We start from the raw sequence: 25,802 nt of genomic DNA on the forward strand, positions 1-25,802 counted from the left end.
AGAGCTAGATGGAAGCGTTGGAATTCAAACCCAAGAGTACACTGATCCAAAATAAATGCTCTTTTACCCACTTCACTAGACTGCTTTCCAAAACAAATGGTATTTATTTATCCATGGAATATCTGATCAAGTGCCATCTCTACCCCAGGTACTGTGTCCTCAGTCACATACAGCATAAATCAATACTCTCTCACTCCAAGGTAACAGCACATTTCTCAAGTCTCGATGAATAAAATTTGTCCCAGAGACTATACCAAATAAGCTGAAAAATAGAATGAACAAGTATTGTTACTCAGTAACATAACATGATCAAGATTTCACTATCAGGAAATTGGGTTTTCCTGGGGAGAAACAAAAAACAAGTATGAGTAATAGTTAAGGAAACACAGAAATGAGGCTTTGAGGAAATGGACTTTGACTGTGATTCCTACAGGCCTAGACTTTCAAAATCTGAGTCCCGCTCATCCTCATTCACTTCCGGGAGCTGAAAGTTAACTGTCAGATCACCTCATTATGAACCTCCAAAGAGAAACCCTATTCACATTTTTTAAGATCACCTGAGCACCCCTTGGTATTATTATTTCTCAATATGCTGCTACAAAATATCCAAATGCCCTAAAAGAATGAATGTTTTAAGAAAGGTCAGTCATGTATTCCTTTCCTTCCTGTACCTTCCATTCTCTCCTGTGGTTATCTTAATCTTTTGATGACCATGAGTGCTACTGAGAATCTAGACTTTCAGAAGTCTTTCAGACTATGAAGTATCTTATGAAGACTTTCAGAAGACTTTCAGAAGTAGACTTTCAGAAGTCTACTTATGAAGACTTTCAGAAGTAGACATATGTCCACGCATATATCTTTAGACGAAGAATCCCTCATCTAAGCAACTATTTCATTTGTTCTTTTTCTATTCAATTTTTTAAAATTAAGTGCTATTTCAGGGACTAGGGTTATTTGATGAACAAGAGAGAGAAACGGTCCTCACTCCAATGGAGCTCATCTATAATCTAGCAGTCTTACTTACTACTAGGTTTGAAAAAGAAAATATATAAGAAACCATATTATTAGTTATCAAAAGCACATAAACCACGAATGACTAGCTGTACAAGTATGGCTAATACCTGAACAACAATTGGAATACAGGGCTAAACAGGAGATCAAGGGAAGCTCAACTCCCAACTGACGAGAAATGATCCAAGAAGGTGAGAAGTTTGTAATCTGGAAAATCTGGCAATAGGTACTGGAGATGAGCCAAAGGGGGCTGCGTTCATAAGCAGATCTCCAGTCCCTAAGAAGACACAGGTCAAGGTTTAAGGCAAAGCATCAATCTCTAGAGTACAAGGCAGAAAATCAAAACAGGGATTGAGGCACTGGGCTCTTAGAAACCCAGACCTGTTCACTGACACTGGGATAGGGAAGGGACTTGGTCAAATGGAAACAGGAAAGACACCATACTTGGAATGGACACAAGATCCGAATGAGACTCACAGGGCACTGAACCTGGGAGCCACTGGCCTACTGTCTCTCAGTTCCATCCAGTCCCCGGTCTCTCAAGGATGGAAGACTAATATCAGGGACCATGGCAAAGGGCAGATCTATAGGTGAGGGTCAAATAATTAAATAGAGCTGTAGAGATTATAAATCTACAGGGACTAGGAGCCAAAACATCATTACAAGTAGTAACCACATTTCACAAGATAGCTCCTATTATCTTGAAATCCTGAGATGTGATTCTACTGAAACAAAAAAGTTGGAAAGCTAGAATACAAATTCAGCTAAATACTCGGAAATGTTTGTCTACTGAATGTCAAGCATCTTGATATTTAGAAATTACACAAAGCAGATCTTTGGAATACCAAGTTATTATTGTGCCCCTATCAAATTCTGGCAGTAATGATCTATTTTCTGGTTAATGCAAATTCTTCACAATAGGTAATTCTACGTATTGTAGTAGTTCTCTAATTCCTACTGGAATGCTGGGCTACATAGTGCTTATTCTGAGAGTACGGGAAAAGGTAGAAAAATAAGCTAAAAATGATGAACAATTCACATAGCTGATGTCTTGTTTAGACCATTAATGAAAATTACAAAACATTGGTTTCCTTCATATTTTCACATATATGGGTTTCCATATATGGGTTCATAGCAATTAAGTGGAGAATTTTTTTTACGTTTACTTATTTATTTTGAGAGAGAAATAGAATGCACACGTGAGCAGAGTGGGGGCAGAGAGGGAGAGAATCTCAAGCAGGCTCCATGCTGTCAGCATAGAGTTCCTCAATCCCACAAACTGTGAGGTCTTGACCTGAGCCAAAATCAAGAGTTGGACACTTAACCAACTGAGCCACCTAGGAGCCCCTAAATGGAGACATTTTAAGTTTCTCCTCTAGTAGGGAATTCTGAAACAGGGCAGAAAGTCGAGACAGCTAAACCCAAAAGGATTGGGGGAAAAGGAGATGTCCCTTGCTAGAGTGCTGGAAATAACTCATTAATTATCATTTCCTCTCCACTCCTGCTATGTGGCCTGGAGGCTGAGCTATATGCTCTACCACTGTGGCACCCAGTGCGGCTCAGTTCCCATTATGTTCAGGTGGTGGAGAGCACCCACCCGGAGGAGATGGGAGGGAGAATGACATCAAGATACGTGTACCCTAGCTCCCTTGCTTAAGGCCACTGCAGATTGTAGAGTCCTTCCATTCAACACTGGTGCTGTCAGATGGCCCTCTCCACATAGCCACCCTCTCTCCCCATGTTCCAGGACCTGACATCAGACTGTCACAACCCACTATACCAGCCCTGAGGCTCCTAATGCTTCCAGTTTCCCTACCCCCTACTCATTCCTCCTCTAACTGCCCAAAACGAGTATATATCTATTTCTTGCCAGGACCCAGACTGAATATCCCATTCCACAACCAACCCTCCAGTGGACCTGGCTTAGGGGTGGGGGGCTGGGGTAAAGTGACCTCCCCTGGGAATACTGTTTGAATCAGTGTTAAAAGGTTTCAGTTCTGGGTGCAAGGGAAGGAGGTCTGTTGTTTCTACTTCACAAAGCATCCTGAGGGGAGAGCCAAATCTCACGTTGCCCCTGACTCAACTTAGTAAGTTAAGAGATTTTGGTTTCCAGGTATCATGAAGAACAAAAAATCATCTCACCTAAACCATCAGTAACTCTCCAAAACAGAGCTACCAAGAGAAAGATCTAAAAGGCTGGAGTACAAAGGGTTTGAATCTCAGTTTTTCCCCATTTGAGTTTTTCCTAACGTTTAGAACATTTCTCTCAGTTGTTTAAAAAAAAGTTTAAAACTGAATTTGCATTCTTCACTTGCCAGATTCTCAAAAGAATTAGAATATGATATTCCTACAATGTACTCAAAACTACAAAATAATTTCAATAGCTCTGCAGGATATTATAACCTCCTGGTAGCTTCTTATAAAATCAGTTTTTGTTTTTGTTTTATGTTCAACTCTTATCGAAGATAAGAATAGGTTACCCATTAAGCATAAACACAATTGATTTAACATTTAAAAAACCCACTGACCTTATTAATGCCACAGTTGAAAAACTTGGAAAGGCCTGTCTAAAGCTATTCATCTAGAAATGTGGGAAACAAGCATGGTTTACCTACAATGGAGGTGAATCTAATGACTCTTAAATCTCACCCAGAATGAGGCATCACTACAAACACACTTGCATTTCTAAGGCCATTGATAGAAATCTGCATCAAATCTTGCAGAAGACCCACAAATATAAATAACAAAGAGGGAAACTATAGACCAATACAGTCAATATTAAAGCAGTATTGGACGCCTTTTTCTGAAAAGGACAACAGCAACACCAGTATCAAGATTCCAATGATTTAAGCTGTAACTAGAGAAATTTCACTAGATATTAGAACAAGCATTGACAGCTAAGACGTATGGTCAAAATTCCACAAGAAATGAGTGTGTGAAAGAGAGGAAAGGCAGCTCAAGGGGGAGGGCAGTCTCTTCCCGTCTCTCCACTGCCTTTCTTCTCTCTTTCCCTAGAAAAGGAGGAGGCTCCAGATACCAATTGGACCTTAGTAGAGGTGTCTATGGCAGTAATGATCTATTTTCTCTCTCCCTCTCCCTCCCTCTCCCTCTCTCTCCCCTCTCTCTCTCTCTCTCTCTCACACACACACACACACAGTCTTATTCTTAAGGCCATCTTGATCAATCTCTCCTCTTTCCAAAAAGATCCTTTAAATGCAACATCCATTTGAGGTAAAATTCAAACTTGGAGGAGAGGGAGAGGCTGCGTAAGTCCTAGACTAAGTTCTGTATCAATGCTGTGCATTGCAAGTTACAAGCAAACATTGCTAAAAAAGGAAGTGGAAGTTGATTATCTTTTCCCATGACTTCAGGAGGAGGTAGAAGAGCTGAGTCACGGGAAGATCTGAATTTTACAATTTTGACTTCTTGTTACTCTCTCTAGTAGAGGGTATGGGTTTGGGAAGCAGATAGCTCTGGACTCAAACTCTAGTCCCGGCATCTGTAGCCGTACCATGGGGCAAGGGAAACTCTCTGAGCCTCAATTTCCTTGTCTGCAACATAATGATAATAACACCCCCTTCACAGAAAGACTGTGAGTTTTCGTGAGATCCTATGTTCTATTGCTTTGTAATGTGTTAAAATGCTACACAGATGACAGATAGTGGTAGTAGCAAAATTCAGAATTCATAACCTGAATCCTTTGTGTCTAGGATAAGTTAAACCCCTGCTATTTCTTTCAAAGTGCTTGTTTTGAATCTCATAAACATTTCATCTTTACTTGATCTTCAAAGATTACTCTGCACAAAGTTCAGCCTTACATTCATTTACAATCCACCATGGCTGTACACAGTACACGTTTTGGGTATAACTTTCTATTAAAAGTCACAGGATAACTGGCTTTTTCTTAAGTTCTACTATATGCTGAGATTCCCATTTCTGCTTTTTGTCTCTAATAAGTTTTCATGTGCCAGATGTTAGATGTGCTTGGGCTTTTACCTGCATGAGCTTTATGGGTATAAAACTTTAGGGGCGCCTGGGTGGCTCGGTCGGTTAAGCGTCCGACTTTGGCTCAGGATGTGACCTTGCAGTCTGTGAGTTCAAGCCCCGCGTCGGGCTCTGTGCTGACAGCTCAGAGCCTGGAGCCTGTTTCAGATTCTGGGTCTCCCTCTCTCTCTCTGACCCTCCCCCATTCATGCTCTGTCTCTCTCTGTCTCAAAAATAAAGGTTAAAAAAAAAATTTTTTTTTTAACTTTAAAGAAGATAGAATCTAGAAACAACTAGACACATTGCCTCCATTTTCCATCTCTTATCAAGTAACCAAACCTGAGTTGGGAAAGGTACTCAAGCCCAAAGTCAAACATATGCTCTGCCTCCTTTCTGCTTCTTTTTTGGGAGTCAGACCTAAGTCACACGTAGGAAAGCCACTGTGAAATTCTACACTCACAGCAAATATAATGAGAATATAATACAAGTCAAGATGAGTAATAAGGCCATTGAAGACAGCTTTATTAAAAGCCACACAAGGGACTGAGAGTGCAATTAACAACATCTGGTGTGGCCTTTGGTTGTCTAATAAGTGTAATTGTGTCATCTTCTCTGAAACAGGTGAGCCAGTACTTAGAAAGGGAAAAAAAAAAACAAAAACAAAAACAAAAAGTAAGAGATGCCTTGGAACATGTTAATCAGAAAATCTGCTTCAACTAGAATTCAACTTCATCGCCACCAAAATAATCTCCCAAAGGGAAGGGGATTAGATGTCACCGTAAAACGATTCATTTGACTCATTCTGAACTCCTCCCTAAGATTAAGTTCCCACAAATTCCAAACCTCACTCTCCATCCCATGCTTCATAAACCTAATGGGCTTCCTTCCACATGGGTAAATTTCCATGTTCCCAGGCTACTGGGCCAAGGATCTCGGGGTAGCAAATTATAGCGGCCCACTTCTCATTCAGCCCTGCAAACACCACAGGCAGCCCCACAGGCCTCTGAGTGAAACACCGGGTATCCTTTGAAGATTTCAGCCCATGTAACAGGAGAATTCTCACTGCATTCTAGCCTACAGTGCAAAATCACTAAGAACAAGGTTCTTGAGAGTCTTCAGCGGATTTTTCCCTGAAATTCACTTAGCCATACAACACGCAGATTAGATCCACTACAAATATACACGAGGTCACATGCTAAGATGTTAGTAGTCAAGAGTGTTTCCCGGATTTATACAGCTGAAGGAAAATAATACTTGAAAAATCTCAATGAAGCCATGAGTTCCTAACAGTGGTTTTCACCCCATGCTTTCAGAGCCCAAAAATGCATCAGAGCAGATGCAGTGTGTCAGGAGGGCTGTAAGAGAATGAGTGGGAACACCCATATAGGCCTCAGTGCAAGTCCTCTTCAGTCTCCAAAATGACTCCACAGAGAGGAGAGGATATGGATACTTGGCTTGTGCTAAGAAAGAAAGAGTATTCCATTGCCCGAGTGGTAGGTGTTACCCAACGGGTGCTCTGTGGACTGGTACTAGCCATGAACTGCTACCAATCTGGGACCAGATAAATATGGAAATTGAGAATAAACATTAAGAAAACCTTGTCGCGGGGCGCCTGGGTGGCGCAGTCGGTTGGGCGTCCAACTTCAGCCACGTCACGATCTCGCGGTCCGTGAGTTCGAGCCCCGCCTCGGGCTCTGGGCTGATGGCTCGGAGCCTGGAGCCTGTTTCTGATTCTGTGTCTCCCTCTCTCTCTGCCCCTCCCCTGTTCATGCTCTGTCTCTCTCTGTCCCAAAAATAAATAAACGTTGGAAAAAAAAGAAAACCCTGTCGCAAGCTGACATTGCTACGGTATTTCAGTGCATGATTTTTTCTCTTAGCTCATTTTTATTGATTTTGCAAGATTTTTGATCTATAACAAGTTGGAAATTTAAAAATACAGACTGGTCCTTTAGCACAGATGGTTTCAGAAGCCGTGTTCTAGACCTATGTTCACAGCCTTGGATGTTCATTGGACTCTCCCGGGGAGCATAAAAAGGACCGATGCCTGTGTCTCAATACCAAAGAATCTGTTTTAATTGGAATGTAATTTAGCCTTAGCATTGGGATAGTTTTTAGAACTCCCAGTTGTTTCTACTATCCAGCAAAGTATTTGAGAACCACTTCCTCATACTGATAAGGGATTAGGGGATGTGCTTAGGGGTCAATAAACTGGGAACACACAAAAATAATTATTTATGTTACTCTGAAAATTTGGAAAATAATTTTAATTCAATGTTTTAAAACTAGGGTAAAATGGACTAGAATGCTATGATATATAGTCATGTTACATACGATTTTCAATGTAAACTTTTTATTGCAATATAACATCCATACGGAAAATTACACAGACCTTAAGTGCCTGCTTGATGGTATTTTCACAAGGTAAACACGTCTGTGAAACCAAAATTCAGATCAGGAAACAGATAATGCACAATACTGTTTGCCCCCATGTTATGATATCTAAAATAGCTTCCCACCCGGAGGAAATCAAGATAATGTACTCTGCCACCATGAATACGGCATTTATCTCAGTTTATAGTAGATCTAGTTTAAGTGGGAAGATTTCAAAGAATAGAAGTAGAAAGGACAATGATTCTTCCTGGTAAAGGTGGTAGACTGAGGGGCACCTGGGTGGCGCAGTCGGTTAAGCGTCCAACTTCAGCCAGGTCACGATCTCGCAGTCCGTGAGTTCGAGCCCCGCGTCAGGCTCTGGGCTGATGGCTCAGAGCCTGGAGCCTGTTTCGGATTCTGTGTCTCCCTCTTTCTGCCCCTCCCCCGTTCATGCTCGGTCTCTCTCTGTCCCAAAAATAAATAAACATTGAAAAAAAAAAAAGATGCGGGGCGCCTGGGTGGCGCAGTCGGTTAAGCGTCCGACTTCAGCCAGGTCACGATCTCGCGGTCCGGGAGTTCGAGCCCCGCATCGGGCTCTGGGCTGGTGGCTCAGAGCCTGGAACCTGTTTCCGATTCTGTGTCTCCCTCTCTCTCTCTGCCCCTCCCCCGTTCATGCTCTGTCTCTCTCTGTCCCAAAAATAAATAAACGTTGAAAAAAAAAATTTAAAAAAAAGAAAAAAAAAAAAAGAAAAAAAAAAGATGGTAGACTGAATACACACATCTCTATTTGTTCATTCAGGAAATTCCACTAAAATGACAATAAGTGAATTTTTTAAAGGTGTAAATCCACAAGAATCAAGAGTGAAGGCAGTAACATTTTACGTATTCACTTTTTAATAACAACATGTTAGACGCTAAAAGTAGCAAATGACTTTTCAGGCCTAAGGAAACTGAAACCGAAACGGAGGGTAGAGGAAAGTAGATATCAGTCCAATTCACAACACAGAATTGTCCTAAGTTACCAGTTACCACTGAAAGAGTGAGGCAAAAATCCGTAGCCTTGGTTGAGTCTGTTTTTAGTCTCTGACTCGGGAGTTTCATGTCTTCTGCTAGCAACCATGAAATTGCAGCGGGCTAACTTGGGGCAAGACCCTTCCTGGTTCTTGACCTTCTCCACCATTCCCACAGATTCCAAATAGCTTTGGAGCCCTCTACTCTAGAATATAAGAAGGTACACAAAAATCACAAAATTTCAAGTATATTGGCTCACAATAATAAAAACTTTAAAAAAAAAAAACAACTTGGAAAAACCAGCCCATTCAAGAGAAGAAAACAAACAAAAACATATTAGTAACTTCCTTAGAGACTAAGAGAAGTTATCATATCCGTAACATAAGAACAATAGGCCATATTCTTAAAAGAAATATTAGAAAAACAAAAGAAAGCTATTAAAACTTCAAGTAAAACTTTAAGTGAAACAGAAGACCATGGGGGAAGAGAAGGGAGAAAAAGTAGTTACAAACAGAAAAGGAGGGAGACAAACCACAAGAGACTCTTAAATACAGAGAACAAACTAAAGGTGGACAGGTGGGGGGCGGAGAGGGAAAATGGATCATGGGCACTGAGGAGGGCACTTGTTGGGATGAGCACTGGGTGTTGTATGTAGGCCAATTTGACAATGAATTTTATTAAAAAGAAGAAGAAGAAGAAGAAGAGGAGGAGGAGGAGGAGGAGGAAGGGGTGCCTGGGTGGCTCAGTCAATTAAGTGTCTGACTTCGGCTCAGGTCATGATCTCACAGTCCGTGAGTTCGAGCCCCACATCAGGCTCTGTGCTGACAGCTCAGAGCCTGAAGCCTCCTTCGGATTCTGTGTCTCCCTCTCTCTCTGCCCCTCCCCCGTTCATGCTCTGTCTCAAAAATAAATAAACATTAAAAAAAAACTTTAAGAAACAAAAAAAGAAAAGTTAATAAAACACTTTTAAAAGAAAGTCAAGAAAAAGTCCACACCACGAGATGGAAAACAATAGACTCTAGGTACTTCACTACAGCATAAGCCATTAAGTCAGCCACCCCACCTCTCAACTTACTGCTCTAAAAGAGAATAAATTCCTTATTGCTTAAGCCAATAGAAGTTGAGTTTTCTTGCAGCCAAATTCATCCTGGGGAGACCTTGGGAACCAGTGTGCCTTGGAAATGGATAAACTGGTTTGTGGTCTGCAGCAGGGGATAAAAATGGAAGCCTTTATCAAATGAAGTCTTCTCCTCAAGCTGTTTATTTGCCCCAATTTTGATGCAAACATTGGAGACACGGGCAGCTATGCTATTTCCCTTTAGCAAATAACTGTATGTCTCCCAGTGCTTCCCATCCTGATTTTCTGGTACAGGCACATGAATACCATCTAAGGACAATGCCTATTCTGTGAGCTTCTTAGGAAGCACAAAAGGTTACGATGTCAAACAAACAGCACCTGGGGAGAAAAGTAGGTTTGTGCTCCCGCTTTGGTAATGAAGGGAAGTTTGCGTATCACTGTAACTTGGATAGATTTTATGACATGCTTTTTCATTGAAAGATTTAAAGTCACTATTATAATGCAGGTGAAAACCACGAGTTCCTTTGGAAACACAGCTCCTCAGGAAAACAAGAATCCAGAACGACATGTCATAACATTTCTGTGCAGATCAACAATCTGGGAGTATCTAGATACACTGCAAGATGTACTTGAAAGCTAATTATGCTTAGACAACCTCAAAATTGAAACACAAATCCATCATCCTTTCTTTTCTGTCAAAGACAGCATGGATGATGCGGATCTTGCCTCAAAAGTGACCTCAGTGACTTGAGTGCAGTGGAAATGATGACTCCCATGCCTAAGACCACTCCAGAATTTCAGCTTTTTATTCACTCCAGACTATAAGAACGTCCTCGTGGAAATTCACTTTTGAATAAAACTGAAGTTCACTCCTATTTTAGTTAACACATTTGAATTCTTTCAATTTTTCCAGGCATTACCGTTAAATTTTGTACGCATTCTCATAAAACAGAAAAGCAGATACAACTCATTGCAATTATCCACTTTATAGCCCATTCCTGTGAAATAATAAATTTCCAGTGTAATAAAATAAACTGCATCAAAATGTTTGGTATGTATGTGTATTTGGGGGTGAAGAGGTAATCTATAGCTTTATCTAGATTTTTCAAAGATTCCTGCATCCCCCTAAGTGTTAAAAAGTAGAAATACTAAGAACTACTGTTCTAACTGAGGGTTGGTGGGGGGTGGGAGGGAGGGGAGGGTGGGTGATGGGCATTGAGGAAGGCACCTTTTGGGATGAGCACTGGGTGTTGTATGGAAACCAATTTGACAATAAATTTCATATACTGAAAAAAAATTTTAAAAATTAAAAAAAAACTACTGTTCTATGCTATGGAACAGTCCTCTAAGATAGTATGTAATTTCTATGTCAAGTCGTAGGTCATTTCTAACATGAATTTAATCCAATATCACCTTGTAAACGAGTAGTTATGTTTTCAAATGTGATCTGACCCAAGCCCTAAAAACCTGGCCAGAAAATTCCTATAAAATTGAAGTTATCTTTACATTAAAAAGCCTACTTAAGAAATATGACAATTGAATGCAACAGGCCAGACCAGATCCTGGACCAGAAGGAGAACCTTAGTGGAAAAACTAGGGAAATTCAAATAAAGCCTGGAGTTTAAGTCACAGTAACGTACCAATATTGGTTTCTGAGTTTTGACAAATTTACATTGGTAATATAAAGTGATAACAATGGGGAGGGCGGGTAAGAGAGATACAGGGATTCTTCGTATTATCTTAACTTTTCTAGAAATTCAAAAATATTTCAAATAAAAAGTTGATTTTTTGCAAAAAGTCTACTTGAAATTTTTAACAAGCCTTGATCACACATTCAACAAATACTTATGGAGTGCACAGGCACAGTTCTGTGCGCGGGGCACACAGTGCTGAACAAAATGGATCCATCCCTTAGGGAGCTAAGAGACCAGTGAGCAGGAAAGACATTAAACAGTCACAGCAATCAACATAAATTGTGAGTGCAGTTTGTAGGAAGTGCTGTAAAGGAAAACTACAGGGGAGCGAGGTGCAAAGCTACAAAGTGCTCTCTGAGGCAGTGGCACTGAATATGAGACATGAAGGATGGCTAGGAGCCAGTCAGGTAACAGCACCAGGAGGGGGGAAAGCCTGTTCATCAGTTGGGAGAAACGAAAGGGACTGGAGCACGTGCCACTATGCCCACAGCATAATCGGGGCATGGAACAGTGTTGCCATCTGAAGAACTGGACCATGTAGGACCTACCTTTGTAGACTGGGTTTAGGGTTTTACAGTTTTCCAAAGAGATATAGAAAGCCACTAAAAACTTTAACCAGAGGAATAATCCAATTAATGCTTTTAAAAAGATCCTGATGGCTGTGAACTAGAAAGGAGCACGGCAAAAAGCTAATGCTTCAAGTGCTCACATATATATATATATATATATATATATATATATATATATATATATATATACACACACACATATATATATTTACATATATATATAAAATGAAGAAATATATGTGTGTATATATATATATATATATAAAATGGAGAAATAAAAAGTTCTCAACTTCTAAATATATTTGTTCTAAAAAGTCCCTGGTAGACAGAGACCCAGTAAAAAAAGAGAACTACAGGCCAATATCCCTGATGAATATGGATGCCAAAATTCTCAATAAGATACTAGCAAATCGAATTCAACAGCATATAAAAAGAATTATTCACCATGATCAAGTGGGATTCATTCCTGGGATGCAGGGCTGGTTCAACATTCGCAAATCAATCAATGTGATACATCACATTATTAAAAAAAAAAGAGAAGAACCATATGATCCTGTCAATCGATGCAGAAAAGGCCTTTGACAAAATCCAGCACCCTTTCTTAATAAAAACCCTTGAGAAAGTCGGGATAGAAGGAACATACTTAAAGATCATAAAAGCCATTTATGAAAAGCCCACAGCTAACATCATCCTCAATGGGGAAAAACTGAGAGCTTTTTCCCTGAGATCAGGGACACGACAGGGATGCCCACTCTCACCGCTGTTGTTTAACATAGTGTTGGAAGTTCTAGCATCAGCAATCAGACAACAAAAGGAAATCAAAGGCATCAAAATTGGCAAAGATGAAGTCAAGCTTTAGCTTTTTGCAGATGACATGATATTATACATGGAAAATCCGATAGACTCCACCAAAAGTCTGCTAGAACTGATACATGAATTCAGCAAAGTTGCAGGATACAAAATCAATGTACAGAAATCAGTTGCATTCTTATACACTAACAATGAAGCAACAGAAAGACAAGTAAAGAAACTGATCCCATTCACAATTGCACCAAGAAGCATAAAATACCTAGGAATAAATCTAACCAAAGATGTAAAGGATCTGTATGCTGAAAACTATAGAAACCTTAAGAAGGTAGTTGAAGAAGATATAAAGAAATGGAAAGACATTCCCTGCTCATGGATTGGAAGAATAAATATTGTCAAAATGTCAATACTACCCAAAGCTATCTACACATTCAATGCAATCCCAATCAAAATTGCACCAGCATTCTTCTCGAAACTAGAACAAGCAATCCTAAAATTCATATGGAACCACAAAAGGCCCCGAATAGCCTTCAAAGTAATTTTGAAGAAGACCAAAGCAGGAGGCATCACAATCCCAGACTTTAGCCTCTACTACAAAGCTGTAATCGTCAAGACAGCATGGTATTGGCACAAAAACAGACACATAGACCAATGGAATAGAATAGAAACCCCAGAACTAGACCCACAAACGTATGGCCAACTCATCTTTGACAAAGCAGGAAAGAACATCCAATGGAAAAAAGACAGTCTCTTTAACAAATGGTGCTGGGAGAACTGGACAGCAACATGCAGAAGGTTGAAACTAGACCACTTTCTCACACCATTCACAAAAATAAACTCAAAATGGATAAAGGACCTGAATGTGAGACAGGAAACCATCAAAACCCTAGAGGAGAAAGCAGGAAAAGACCTCTCTGACCTCAGCCGTAGCAATCTCTTACTTGACACATCCCCAAAGGCAAGGGAATTAAAAGCAAAAATGAATTACTGGGACCTTATGAAGATAAAAAGCTTCTGCACAGCAAAGGAAACAACCAACAAAACTAAAAGGCAACCAACGGAATGGGAAAAGATATTTGCAAATGACATATCGGACAAAGGGCTAGTATCCAAAATCTATAAAGAACTCACCAAATTCCACACCCGAAAAGCAAATAACCCAGTGAAGAAATGGGCAGAAAACATGAATAGACACTTCTCTAAAGAAGACATCTGGATGGCCAACAGGCACATGAAAAGATGTTCACCGTCACTCCTCATCAGGGAAATACAAATCAAAACCACACTCAGATATCACCTCACGACAGTCAGAGTGGCCAAAATGAACAAATCAGGAGACTATAGATGCTGGAGAGGATGTGGAGAAACGGGAACCCTCTTGCACTGTTGGTGGGAATGCAAATTGGTACAGCCGCTCTGGAAAGCAGTGTGGCGGTTCCTCAGAAAATTAAAAATAGACCAACCCTATGACCCAGCAATAGCACTGCTAGGAATTTACCCAAGGGATACAGGAGTACTGATGCATAGGGGCACTTGTACCCCAATGTTTATAGCAGCACTCTCAACAATAGCCAAATTGTGGAAAGAGCCTAAATGTCCATCAACTGATGAATGGATAAAGAAATTGTGGTTTATATACACAATGGAATACTACGTGGTAATGAGAAAGAATGAAATATGGCCTTTTGTAGCAACGTGGATGGAACTGGAGAGTGTGATGCTAAGTGAAATAAGCCATACAGAGAAAGACAGATACCATATGGTTTCACTCTTATGTGGATCTTGAGAAACTTAACAGAAACCCATGGGGGAGGGGAAGGAAAAAAAAAAAAAAAAAGAGGTTAGAGTGGGAGAGAGCCAAAGCATAAGAGACTGTTAAAAACTGAGAACAAACTGAGGGTTGATGGAGGGGTGGGAGGGAGTGGAGGGTGGGTGATGGGTATTGAGGAGGGCACCTTTTGGGATGAGCACTGGGTGTTGTATGGAAACCAATTTGACAATAAATTTCATATATTGAAGAAAAAAAAAAAGTCCCTGGTAAATAATAATGTCACCTTAGATGTATTATATGGCTTCTTTAGAACATGCCACCATAAGTCTAGCAGAGAAGACAGTGTTCCAAATGGCTTCAAACTCACTCAATCTGGATCTTTCCCTCCAGAATGACTGTGCTTAGACATAGGTATGAACAGAAACACAAGATAGATACCAAAGTCACATGACTTGGAGCTTAGCAAGGTATCAGAAGCAAAAATCTGCATGCTCTGACCCCCTTAGGAATCCTAGCTTTCACAGGAGATAAACAATTCTTAGTATGTCTGGTTTTCAAGACCACAAAACCATTATTGACACCTCACTAGTGCCATCTTGGCATTAACCCAGGACTAAATATAGAAAATCCCAGACTGCGGAAAAATGTAATTTTCAATGCCTGTTTAAAATATACAATGTTAAATGTCATCCTCAATTACCATACCTTGAACCTGAAGAAACTGGTGCGCTGCCCTATCTGAGCTAGAAAACGAAATATGTCTTCCAAACTTGATGTAAGCAGTAGCACTTCAATAAAACTTAATAAGTAGTCTGCAGTATTGGTTGGATACTTCTTAAACAGAACTCCCAAAGGACTTACACTCTAAACAGACACCTGGATTTTCTTAGTTTGTAGAAATATTGTCTCTATAACCTAAGTATGATCTTGATATACTCCAAAAACTATCAGAAACAGAAAAAAGAAAAGATTGGATCTTGATTGAAGCCTATGATTTGAGTAAGAAACTTTTTTATGCAAGCTCTGTGAACCAATAGCGATTAAGTTGACTGTCCGGCCAATTGCTCCTTTTCACTTCAAACAACCTTTTCCCCTACAGTCAAAAGAGCTACTGGAGAGAGTTTCTGGCAGCCATGATTGCATAACTTGACCCTGCCCCAAGCCACCATAGTCCATAGAATCAAGAGTATGCACTTGACACAAATTGGGCCAAAGAGTCCCTTTCTCCGGGAATCTGGATTTAGAAGTAAGAGATTCTTGCTCAATCTGTCTGCTCTCTTGAATAGAGGACACGTAAACACTGGAACTGCTGGCAGAGGCTATTTTCAACCATTTGGACAAGGAAATTGAGAAAGCCAGCCTGCAGCAAGAGACAAGAATGGAGAACATGTGCCAGAAAAAAGAGATGAAAGGCAGAGAAAGAGGGCTTCCTGTTTTCCCTATCACCCTCCAGGACCTGATGCTAGCTCATCCCACCTCATCCCTGCCCCTAAAATCCATAGAATATTCCCAGTATCCTTTCAATCACTTCCATTTTTGCTTAAGCCAGTTCACATGCAATCTTGTAACTAGAGATCAAATAAGTCCTCACGAACACTCCAGGTCTCTCCATTTTATTTAGTCTCAAATAACTGAGAACCAGTTTGCACAAATTTTTTAAGGCAAGATCTCTGAAAGGAGAATCTAATTCCAGCCTCTCAAGGCAGATAAGCGCAACAAAATTAAAAATGCTTATCCTAAAATGTTAAACGGAAGAGAAGCAGGGCACAAAATCGTGTATATATCAGAATTATGACCACACTATAGTTTACATTTGCCAAAACTCAAGAAGGGGAGCCCTATACGCATTAGGAAGAAAGGAAGGAAATGAACCAAAATAACAGTAGTTGTGCTAGAGTGACAAGTTTATTTTTCTTTTCCTCTATATTCTTCTGGGTCTGTAAATAATTAAACGCTTTATAACTTAAAAAAATTAACTCCAGAGATTATGTAGAAATATGTTTATATGTTTATAACATATGTGTATATGTTTATAACATATGTTTATGTTTATAACATATATGTTTATATGTTTATAACATAATGATGTATTTTTTAAAGTAATAAAACACTCTGTTATGTTTACTGCTATATAAACAGCCCAAAAAGGAACTGTGCCTCTAAAACTCTGCATATTAAAGAAACACTGCAACTTTCAACAAACTGGCTCCAAATTAATCCTCAGGCTTCGCTTCCTCTCCACCTGTTTGCCCTCCCAATCCTATCTAACCCTACTTGTCCCCAACCCATGCTACCCATCTTCAAATGGGCTTCCATGCTTCCCCTCCCCCACTCTCTTGCCCCTATTCTCCCACACCCCTGGCACCCTTGCACTCCCTTCTCCTTTGAGGTCTGGGTATCTCTAGATATGCAGACTCATCCCATCCCTCATAGGCCCTAGATTTGTCTTCTCTCTTTTAGATCAACCCACTGGGAATAACCTCATCACAAATGGCCTCCAGCCCATTTTAAACTATCCTTAGGGGCAACCCAGATAAGTGTAATACACTGCCCCTTTCGATTATAACACCAGACAAGCCAGAAATGGATAAGGAATGGAAAACCATTGTGAACTTGGATAATGTGCAAATGATCTCTAACATCGCTCTAACACAACTTTCAATACCAATTCAAAATGCAATGCTGAATATGAAAAACAAACAGCAACAAAAAAAAGTGGTAAGTCGCTTATTTACCAGGAAAAAATGAGCAAGGCTCTTGGATGGTGAAACCAGTTCTACTGTCTTCCTCCATAATCATTAACAACTTCCATATATTGAACTGTGCCAGACATTCTGCATCCATTGTCTTACATAATCCTCCTAGTGACCTGTGAAACAACTACTTTTATTCCCATACTACAGGAACAAAATTGTTGAGCTGAGGTGTTTAACGGCTAAGAAGTGGCAGAGCAGAATCTTAAGGTCTTTGCATTAGACCTCATGGCCTCAAACAGGCCTTAGATATACTTTCTTTAGAAAGCCTGTCTGAAACTTAATGTTAAGCCCACGTGTTAGCTAGTAGTCGTAGTAGTATTTTATAATACAAATACCCAACTTGTATGTAAATTTATATTTTAAATGAAAAATACACACCAAAATTAGCACTGTAGAAATGGCATTATCCAACGTGAATAACATAAACAATGATACTCATACAGTCCTTGTATATTATAGTTAAAAGCTACGTAACAAAGACTTCTCAATACTCCACATCGACGGTAATTAGAACTGTCTATGAAACACTACCTATCACATACAAGGCAATATAAAGCTTATTATCAGGGTAAAACAGAACATGAACTGGGAGAAATAGTGATGGCGTTTGTGTCACTAGCAAGAGACGATTTTATAACTTACTCCAGCCAGAGTTGCTTAAATGTTACATATTGTACCATGAAGACCAACATCAACCATTTTAAAAGGGGGTGGGAGGAAGGACCACATTGTATTTCTTACAATTCTACCAACTTTGTACTACTCTGTATTAAAAAAAAAAAAAAGCCTTTGCCCCTTTCAAGCATAGAAAAAGTGATAAAGAAAACAAGAAGGGCAAAAATGCAGAAGTTACAACCACAAAGGTAAAGTGATACCATCTGATGTATTCTCTGAATAGGCACATCTGTTTGATTCATTCATAGCTGGTGAATTTTTTCTCCAATTGCTACTATCATGGACTCTCTCTCTTTCTGTGAGAAAATAATTAACTCAATTTCTTCAAAGGAAACTATAATCATTCATTCATTAGTACGACAAACTTTATTGAGCACCCAGGATATATACCAGACACTTTGCCTAAGAGGAAAATACATAAATAAAGATAAGTCCTTGCCCTCCCTCAGCTCCGTGGGTGAGATAGTCTTGTGTAAACAGCCAAAAATAGTGTGCTAAGTGCTGGAGCAGAGGTGAGTACACAGTATTATAGGAGCACAGAGGGAGGATTAACCCAGCCTGGGGCAATCAGGAAGCTTTACAGAGGACAGCGTTTCAACTCAGCCTCAGCCTTCAAAGAGCTTTCCAAAGAGTGATGAAGGAGACACAGGGAGAGGAAGTCATCTGGCCATAGTGTAAAAAAGCACTGAGGAGGAGAGCATGGGGACAATAATGTTATCGAAATAATGAGCCCCTTGATGAGACTATGACCAGGGTTTATGGAGGCCATGTGAGATATGAAAAAAAAAAAAAACAAGAAACAAACAAACAAACAAAAAAAAAACACAACCTGGGGGCGCCTGGGTGGCTCAGTCAGTTAAGCTTCTGACTCTTGGTTTCGGCTCAGGTCATAGTCTCACAGTTTCACTGAGTTTGAGCCCCTAGTCAGGTTCTGCAAAGTCTACTTCAGACTCTGTCTCTCCCTCTCTCTCTGCCCCTCCCCCACTCATGCTGTCTCTCTCTCTCTCTCTCTCTCTCTCTCTCAAAAATAAACTTAAAATAAAAATAAATTTAAAAAGTGGACTAAAAATCCAACAACCAAGCAGATTAAGGTGCTTGAATATATGGAAGACTATGAATACATTATTAAATAAATTATTAATAATTATATAATAATTAGTGTGAAATAAAAAGAATTTGCATGTGTTTATGGATATAAAAAAGACTGAAAGGATAATATTAACCAAAATGTGAATACTAATCACCTCTGGGTGATGGAATTATGAGTAATTTTGTTTTAATCTCCCTTTGCTTCTCTGCCTTCCAGATTTTCTGCATTAAGCATGCATCACTTTGGCAATTAGTGGGGGAAATGCATGCTAAAATAGAACAATGTAAGCTGGGCTCAGATTGTGGCATGCTAAGGAGTTTGGACTTTACTCCACAGAAAATCAAGATTTACTCCAGGCATTTGATGAGGGATGCGAGATGAACAGATCTGCATTTTGCGAAATTAAATGTTAAGGTGTGCATACTAGATTTGAAGGGTTTGAGGCTGGAGGAAAGATGTGATGGATAGAAATAACTAAGGTAGTGCCAGTGGGGATGGAAAACACATATTTAGGGAAGAACAGATAGGACTTCTTAACTGAATATGGGTAAGAAAAAAGGGTAGAGGTTTGAGGATAACTCCAGGTTTCCAGGCAATTGGTTAGATGCAGATATTGGAAGCTAAAAAGTATAATAAGAAGGAAAGGGCACATTTTAAGGACAGGCTGATGAATTTAGTTTTATGTGTGACATGCCTAGAGGACATCCAGGTAGGAAGTCTAGTAGGAAGTTCGAAATGGCCTGGGTTTAGGAAAAGAGAACCTAGATATACAGACTCATAAGAGATAGCAAAGCCAGGGGATTGAATGAGCTTACTCAGGGAAAGTAGGGTGAGAAGAACCAACTGAGGCTGGAACCTGGGGACATGCTAAGTCACAGCAGCAGTCAGAGACATCAGAGAGCCAGAAAACCCAGAAGCTGATAGAATTCTTTTTGGAGAGGAGATGCTCAGTGCTGGGATCAGAGTAAGGGGAAGAGGTTTTACTGTTGCAGCTACCAAGAGTAAACAACCACAGAACCTGGTCACTAATGGGGCATAGAAAAACAAAAGGCCAACAGGTGCAAAAAACATAGAACGAAGAAAGACAACTGGTTGCCATCTGAGAAGGAAGGTGCAGTGAAGAGATGGGACTTTTATGAAAGCTGTCAAAGCTGACCTACTGCATGGCTGTTCTGAGACAGCAAATTCTATACTTTTTTTTTTTTTTTTTTTTTTTTTTTTTTTTTACAAACAAGGAAACTGACACAGAGAGGGTCTCAGAGCCAGCTCCCGGCAGGTTTAAGACTAGAATCGATCTCCAAATCACTAGGGTTTAATTCACTACACACCAACATACCACCTCCTTATACAAACGCAAAAAGAAGTCTCACCCCAAGAATATCAATTATGGAATACAATAAAACCTAAGTTGACTTATCCTTTGACTTGACTAACAGAAATAACTTCTTACTGCATACAGCTCTCTGACCACTGCCTCTCATCTTCCAGCTAACTTCCGCTCCCCTTTGATCCCACTGAGGTTGCAACCCACTGATCCTGCCATCTCTTCACTCTCTAACTACCTTGATTTCCTCTCCTCTACTTACCAGCTTTAAATTCTACGGTCAACCATTACGGTAATACTTTTCTTGCATCCATTTACTCCTCCCTTTCCCCTATTATTTTATCATACCCATTGGATAATCTGCACTCTGAAGTCCTTCTCTTCACTTGCCCCAAGTCTTCATTGTATCAGTGAATGTAACAACCTACTGACTGGTCTCACTTTCAATTTGTGGCCAGAAACTTTAAATGGGCTCTTTAAGGCAGCCAAACCACTTCACTGCACTGCCCCGGTCTGGTCATGCTCCCTACTCAATTATTCACACCTTCTCTCTCCTCCAACCACTACCACACCCTCCCCCATCCTCACTTTCAGTTGATTCCTTGCTTCCTCTTTGGAGAAAATTAAAGCAACCAAAGAGAAACTCAGCTGCCTCCCACCATCTTGGTTATCCACCTTCCAGAATCTATGCCCACACACACTGCCCTGCATGAAGTGTCTTTTTTCTTGTGCGGTAGATTCCATGCCTTACCTCTCCCACATTATGGATTATTCTTTCTCTACTGAATCATTCTCAAGTCCTTGCAAACTTGCTGTTATTTCTTCCATTAAAAGAAAAAAAACTTCCTTGATCCTACGATCCCCATTGGCTCTGCTCCCCTTTGCACAAAAAATCCTTGAAGAGTTGTCTGTGCTCACATTTCCAAGTCCTCTAATTCTCTTATACACATTCTAGTAAATGTTATCCTACCTTACCTGCTCTTGTCAGGGTTCTTGTCAAGGTCACCAGTGACCCCCAATTGCCAAATTCAGTGGTCAGTTACAAGTCTTTATTTCACTTAACTTTTCAGCAGCATCGGACTCAGCTAATCCCTTCCCCTTGAAACTCTTCACTGGCTTCCAGGGTATCACAAGCTCCTGGTTTTCCTCCCACCTCCCTGGGAGCTCCTTCTTGGTCTCCCCCAGCCTCTTAATGTCTGAGACCCTCAGGATTCAAACCGTGTTCCTTTTCTCTACATAAATTCACTCTTGGAGCTCTCATCAGTCTTAGGCTTCAAATACCACCCAGATGCTGAAAAATCCCTAATTTATATCCCCATTCAGACCTTTCCTATGAACTCCAGGCTTACGTTTCATCTCCAATTACATTTAACATTCCTCAAATAGTATCCTTAGCCCCAGACTCCCTCTACCTTGAAGCCTTCAGGATTCAGCTGTTGGCAACTCAAAGTTGGTCAAACCAGAAAAGATGGAATCACATTTTGCTCCTCTCTCTCTTGCAGATGTCATATCCGGTGCACTGGTAACCCCTACTGGCTCTAACTTCAAGTATCTGCAGAATCTGACCACCTCTTACCACCTGTCACCAGTCTGGTTCAGGCCGACATCATCTCCCACCCAGGTTGTTGCAATAACATAGCTAGTCTCTCTGCTTCCACTCCTGCCTGAATACAGCAGTCAAACTGATCCCTTTGAAAAGTCAAGTCACATCACTCCTTTGTCAAAACCCCAGACAGGCTTCCCAAAGGACTTACAATGGCCTCTAAGGCTCTGCTTTACCCGACCCCTGCATTCACAGTGACCCCATCTCTACCCATTCTCCCAACTGCTCACTCCACTTCAACCATGCAGCTCTCCATGCTTTTCCGCTAGCGTGCCAGGCACGTTCCAGCTCAGAGCCTTGCACTGGCTGTCCACCCTGCCTGGAACATCTTCCAGATGTTCACGCCATCTAACTTCTTCACATACTTCAAGGCTTTGCCTGGTTGTGATCTCCTCAGTGAAGTCTTAACAGGCTGCCCTATTTAAAATTGCCACAATCTCTACCCCTCCCCCTCAGAATTGTTCATTCTTTTTACCCTGTTGTGATTTTTTTTAAAGCACCTATCACCTTGAAGCATACGACATTATTTGTTTGTTTGTTTGTTATTATTGTCTGTCTCCACTCACTGAAACTTCAGCTCCAAAAAGGAAAACGTTTTTGTCTGTTTTGTTCATGGGCGTATTCTTGGCACACAGGAGGTCCTCAAATAGCACTTGTTGAATAGAGGAGTCTATTTCCCCCACCAGACCAAAAGTAACTCAAGGCTAGACAAATGCTTCCATCATTTCTGCACCCTGATTATTATCCTGATAATATCATACCCTGACAATACATCTCATACACACACACACACACACACACACACACACACTTCTTTTTGTATCAGTCTGACTACCAGCATTTCTTCCGCACAAGGCACTCATCTTCCTGATTGCCAGGGACGGCACCAGTATACATTAACAGGAGGCTGATCACTGATGCATTTTCTCAGAGCTGAGTCCCCACCTACTTCTAAAAAGGTAAATGGCATAGATATCAAGAGATCATCCTTAAGGCCTCACATGTGACCAGTCAGAAAATGGGAAAGTCACCTTGCCTTCACATATTCGATATTCCTCACCATAGCCTTTCCCTTAATATATCCCTCCAGACTTCCCCCAAGCTGTTGCTCATTCCTGGTAACAGCTAAATCAATTGGCCATATTGTACTGGTTTGCTTCAATGTGTTTGTTTACTAGTTGAGGCCTGCATTAAGGGCAGGATTATTTCACGGTGCTCGGCTGCCTGGCTCTCTTCCAGCTCTCTCCTCTCCTCGTCTCTCACGGCGCAAAATGGCAATCTCTTCCTACCTCTGAAGGCACGAACATCCTGAAAGTTATTTGACTACCATGTAATTCTCTGTGCTCATGAGATTGTCCTTCACTGACTTCTGTGGCCTCAAGTTAGATAAGTGCCCATCAAAAATAACTACGCCAAATGTACCTTTATCCCTGTTCGCTTCAGTTACTGTCTCAGCCCGGGCTCTTCCCTCTTTTTGTCCTATTATTGTACTGCAAATGAAACAAGGGCCGCTATTTGAGTGAGCATGAAAAGATAATATGAACATGATTTTATTTAAAATGTCACTTTTCCAGTATTCCATTTGGTTTGTTCTTTATTAACCACAGTTCCATTGTGATAAAAATTATATTAATAAACTACCCTGGGTCTTGAAATTTCAGACAGCTTCCACGTTCTCTAAGCAACCAAAATCCCATGGTTCCTAATTAAAACATTCAATTACTTGGTGAAATCCAACTAATGTCCACATAGCATACTTTCCTCGCCATAATGCTTTATGGTGCCTCATAGCATAGTGCTGTCCTTAAGTTTCTAGAGTAAAAAAAAGAAACCCTTTGCCAATAGGGGGAAAAAAAGAAGTTTTTGAATCTATAGTACAAAGACTTCAAACTGCATTCCACAGTGTGTTATTTTCTTTCCAGAAAATTCTAACACTATATAATTACTTTTGTATGGAAAATGAATAATGTAAGCTTCTAAAAACAGCTAGACTGAAACCATCCAAATCAGACAGGCCTTTCCTGAAACCAAATGAAATATCAAATGAGAAAATATCTCTATGAGAACAAAGCTCCTGAATTATTATTAAATAGAGATGCAGCATAGTGGGGGAGAAAGTTACATGAAAAAAAAAGTGTTTTCTCCTCTACGTGTCAGGGTTTGTCTGCTTCAGAGAAACTATAACACTGATCGGACCCCAAAATGTCACAGAAAAATACCAATCAGAAATGCATCGAGGATCTTGCACGGTTTCTGGTTAAAAATAACAGCAAAAACATCAATTAGGCTCCATCTATTGCGACAGAAATGCATTGATACAGGAAAAGCGAGAGCCCACCTGCATGGGAATTAAGCCGCAACTAGTCCCCCAATTCGGAGAAAAATGAGCTTCACTTTGGTCGCTGGCTGAACTAATTCCAGCAAAGACAGCCAGTGGGGTTTGTGTGTTGGGGGGAGGGGGACAGAGTAGAGCGCACCTCATCGCCCTCCCCGCGAAACTGCTCTAGCAATGTGAAAGCATCCGCGCCGCACGACCCCCCCCCCCCCTTAGCCGGGAGAAAGCCTGTGCAGAACCGAGAAGCCTACTCAGGCTGAGAGGGAGCCGCGACGTGCCGCCGGCCGCGCGGGAGCTTGGCCCTGTCGCGCCTCCCGCTTGCACACACCCCACCCCCAGTCGTTTGCACGGGTCTCTGGCTCCAGGCGCCGGCACTCGGAGACCTGAGCAGGTTTCTCTCTGCCCGGGGTGGAGGACCTCGCAAAGACATTTTAGCAGGAGTAATTCCCGCGCTGGCGGCGTCTCGACAGCCGGAGTGCACAAGCAAAGCCGGCCTGCGCCGGGACCCAAGTCTGCCTCTGCCGCCCCCGCCGGCCCCACCCCCGAGCCTACCCAGCCAGCGCGCCCCGCGCCCCGCCTGCAGCCCGGCACCCAGTAGGGGCTGGGGGGAGTGCGGCACCTAGGGCTGACTTTCCGCTAAGTAAACAGCCATGGCAGCCTTCCCCTTGGTGGTAAATGAGCCAGAGGTGAGCCGGCCGACGGCCGCCCGGAGCGCTCACCCGGTCCCCCCGGCGCTTCCGACCCCAAGGCTGCCACTGTTTCCAAACTCCTAGGCGCAAACGGCCCGGGCCCCCGTTCTCTCTCGTGGTTCAGCACCGAGAACAACGGACATACTTTTCGCCCCAGCGGCCCCACCGCCAGGAAGGTAGCGTTAGCGGTACCGGCAGGGCTGCAGGTGTCCGGACCGCGCGCCCTCCCGCATCCCACCCGCTCCGGTGCCTGGAACAAGGCAGCCCCGCGGCGTCTTACTTTTCTGGCTGGAGTAACCCGGGTAATAGCCATAGTAGCCGGTGATCCGCAGGATCCGGTCCTCGATGGTGGCCACCCCGTTGGGGGCCGCTTTGACATCCATAGAGAGCGCGGGGCGGCGGCCCCGGGCGCGGCAGGGCGGAGAGCGCAGCGCGGGGCCCGGGAGCTGGTGCAGGTGCTGCTGCCGCCGCCGCCGGTGCTGATGTTGCAGCTCGTGCTCCCGCTCCCGGGCTCTGACTCCACCGCCCGGCGCAGCACCGGCTCCGCATCACAGCGGCGGCGGCGGCGGCGGCGGCGGAGCGGCCCCCACTCGGGCCGGCGTCTCCGTCAGCCTGGCAGCTCTCCCGCCCGCCGCCCGGCGCACTGCTGCCCGAACAGCGCCCCCTCACCTCCGACGCCCACCGCGGCCGGGCGGGTGTGGGCGCCCCACCTGGCCGCAGACTCTCCTCGTTAACCCTTCCGCACTCCTTCCCCGGGGACTAGACATCCCCCAACCCCACCTGCCAGAAGGGATGCCCTGTCCGGGGGCGTGGGAGGAAAAGAGAAGGTGAGCTGGTGGCAGGGGCTCAGCGAGGCCCCCTGGGTGGAGGGGTGGAGATGGAAGAGACCCAAGCGGAACCAAGTGTTAATGTGAGAGGTGCACCGTCGCTCGGGAAGATGACACCTCGGGGGCGCCCCCGGGGCCTGGTCCCCGCTAGGCGTCTGCACCACCTGGGATCAGCTGATGCGCAAGTGTTCCCAGGAGTTAATCAGTT

The 25,802-nt window shown here is 42.2% G+C and overlaps 1 protein-coding gene across 1 annotated transcript in view; it reads right to left on the reverse strand.

The window, feature by feature from the left end:
- SLC35F4 (solute carrier family 35 member F4) overlaps positions 1–25,309 on the reverse strand; it is a 253,059-nt gene extending 227,750 nt beyond the window's left edge. The window contains exon 1 of the mRNA XM_040477258.1: positions 25,048–25,309. Within this exon, the coding sequence (XP_040333192.1) occupies positions 25,048–25,150 (103 nt within the window). The 5' untranslated portion in view covers positions 25,151–25,309. The remainder of the gene's footprint in view (positions 1–25,047) is intronic.
- Positions 25,310–25,802: the final 493 nt, after the last annotated feature.

The sequence above is a fragment of the Herpailurus yagouaroundi genome, unplaced genomic scaffold, assembly GCF_014898765.1.
Source record: "Herpailurus yagouaroundi ecotype Mexico unplaced genomic scaffold, PumYag 141, whole genome shotgun sequence".
NCBI lineage: Eukaryota > Metazoa > Chordata > Mammalia > Carnivora > Felidae > Herpailurus > Herpailurus yagouaroundi.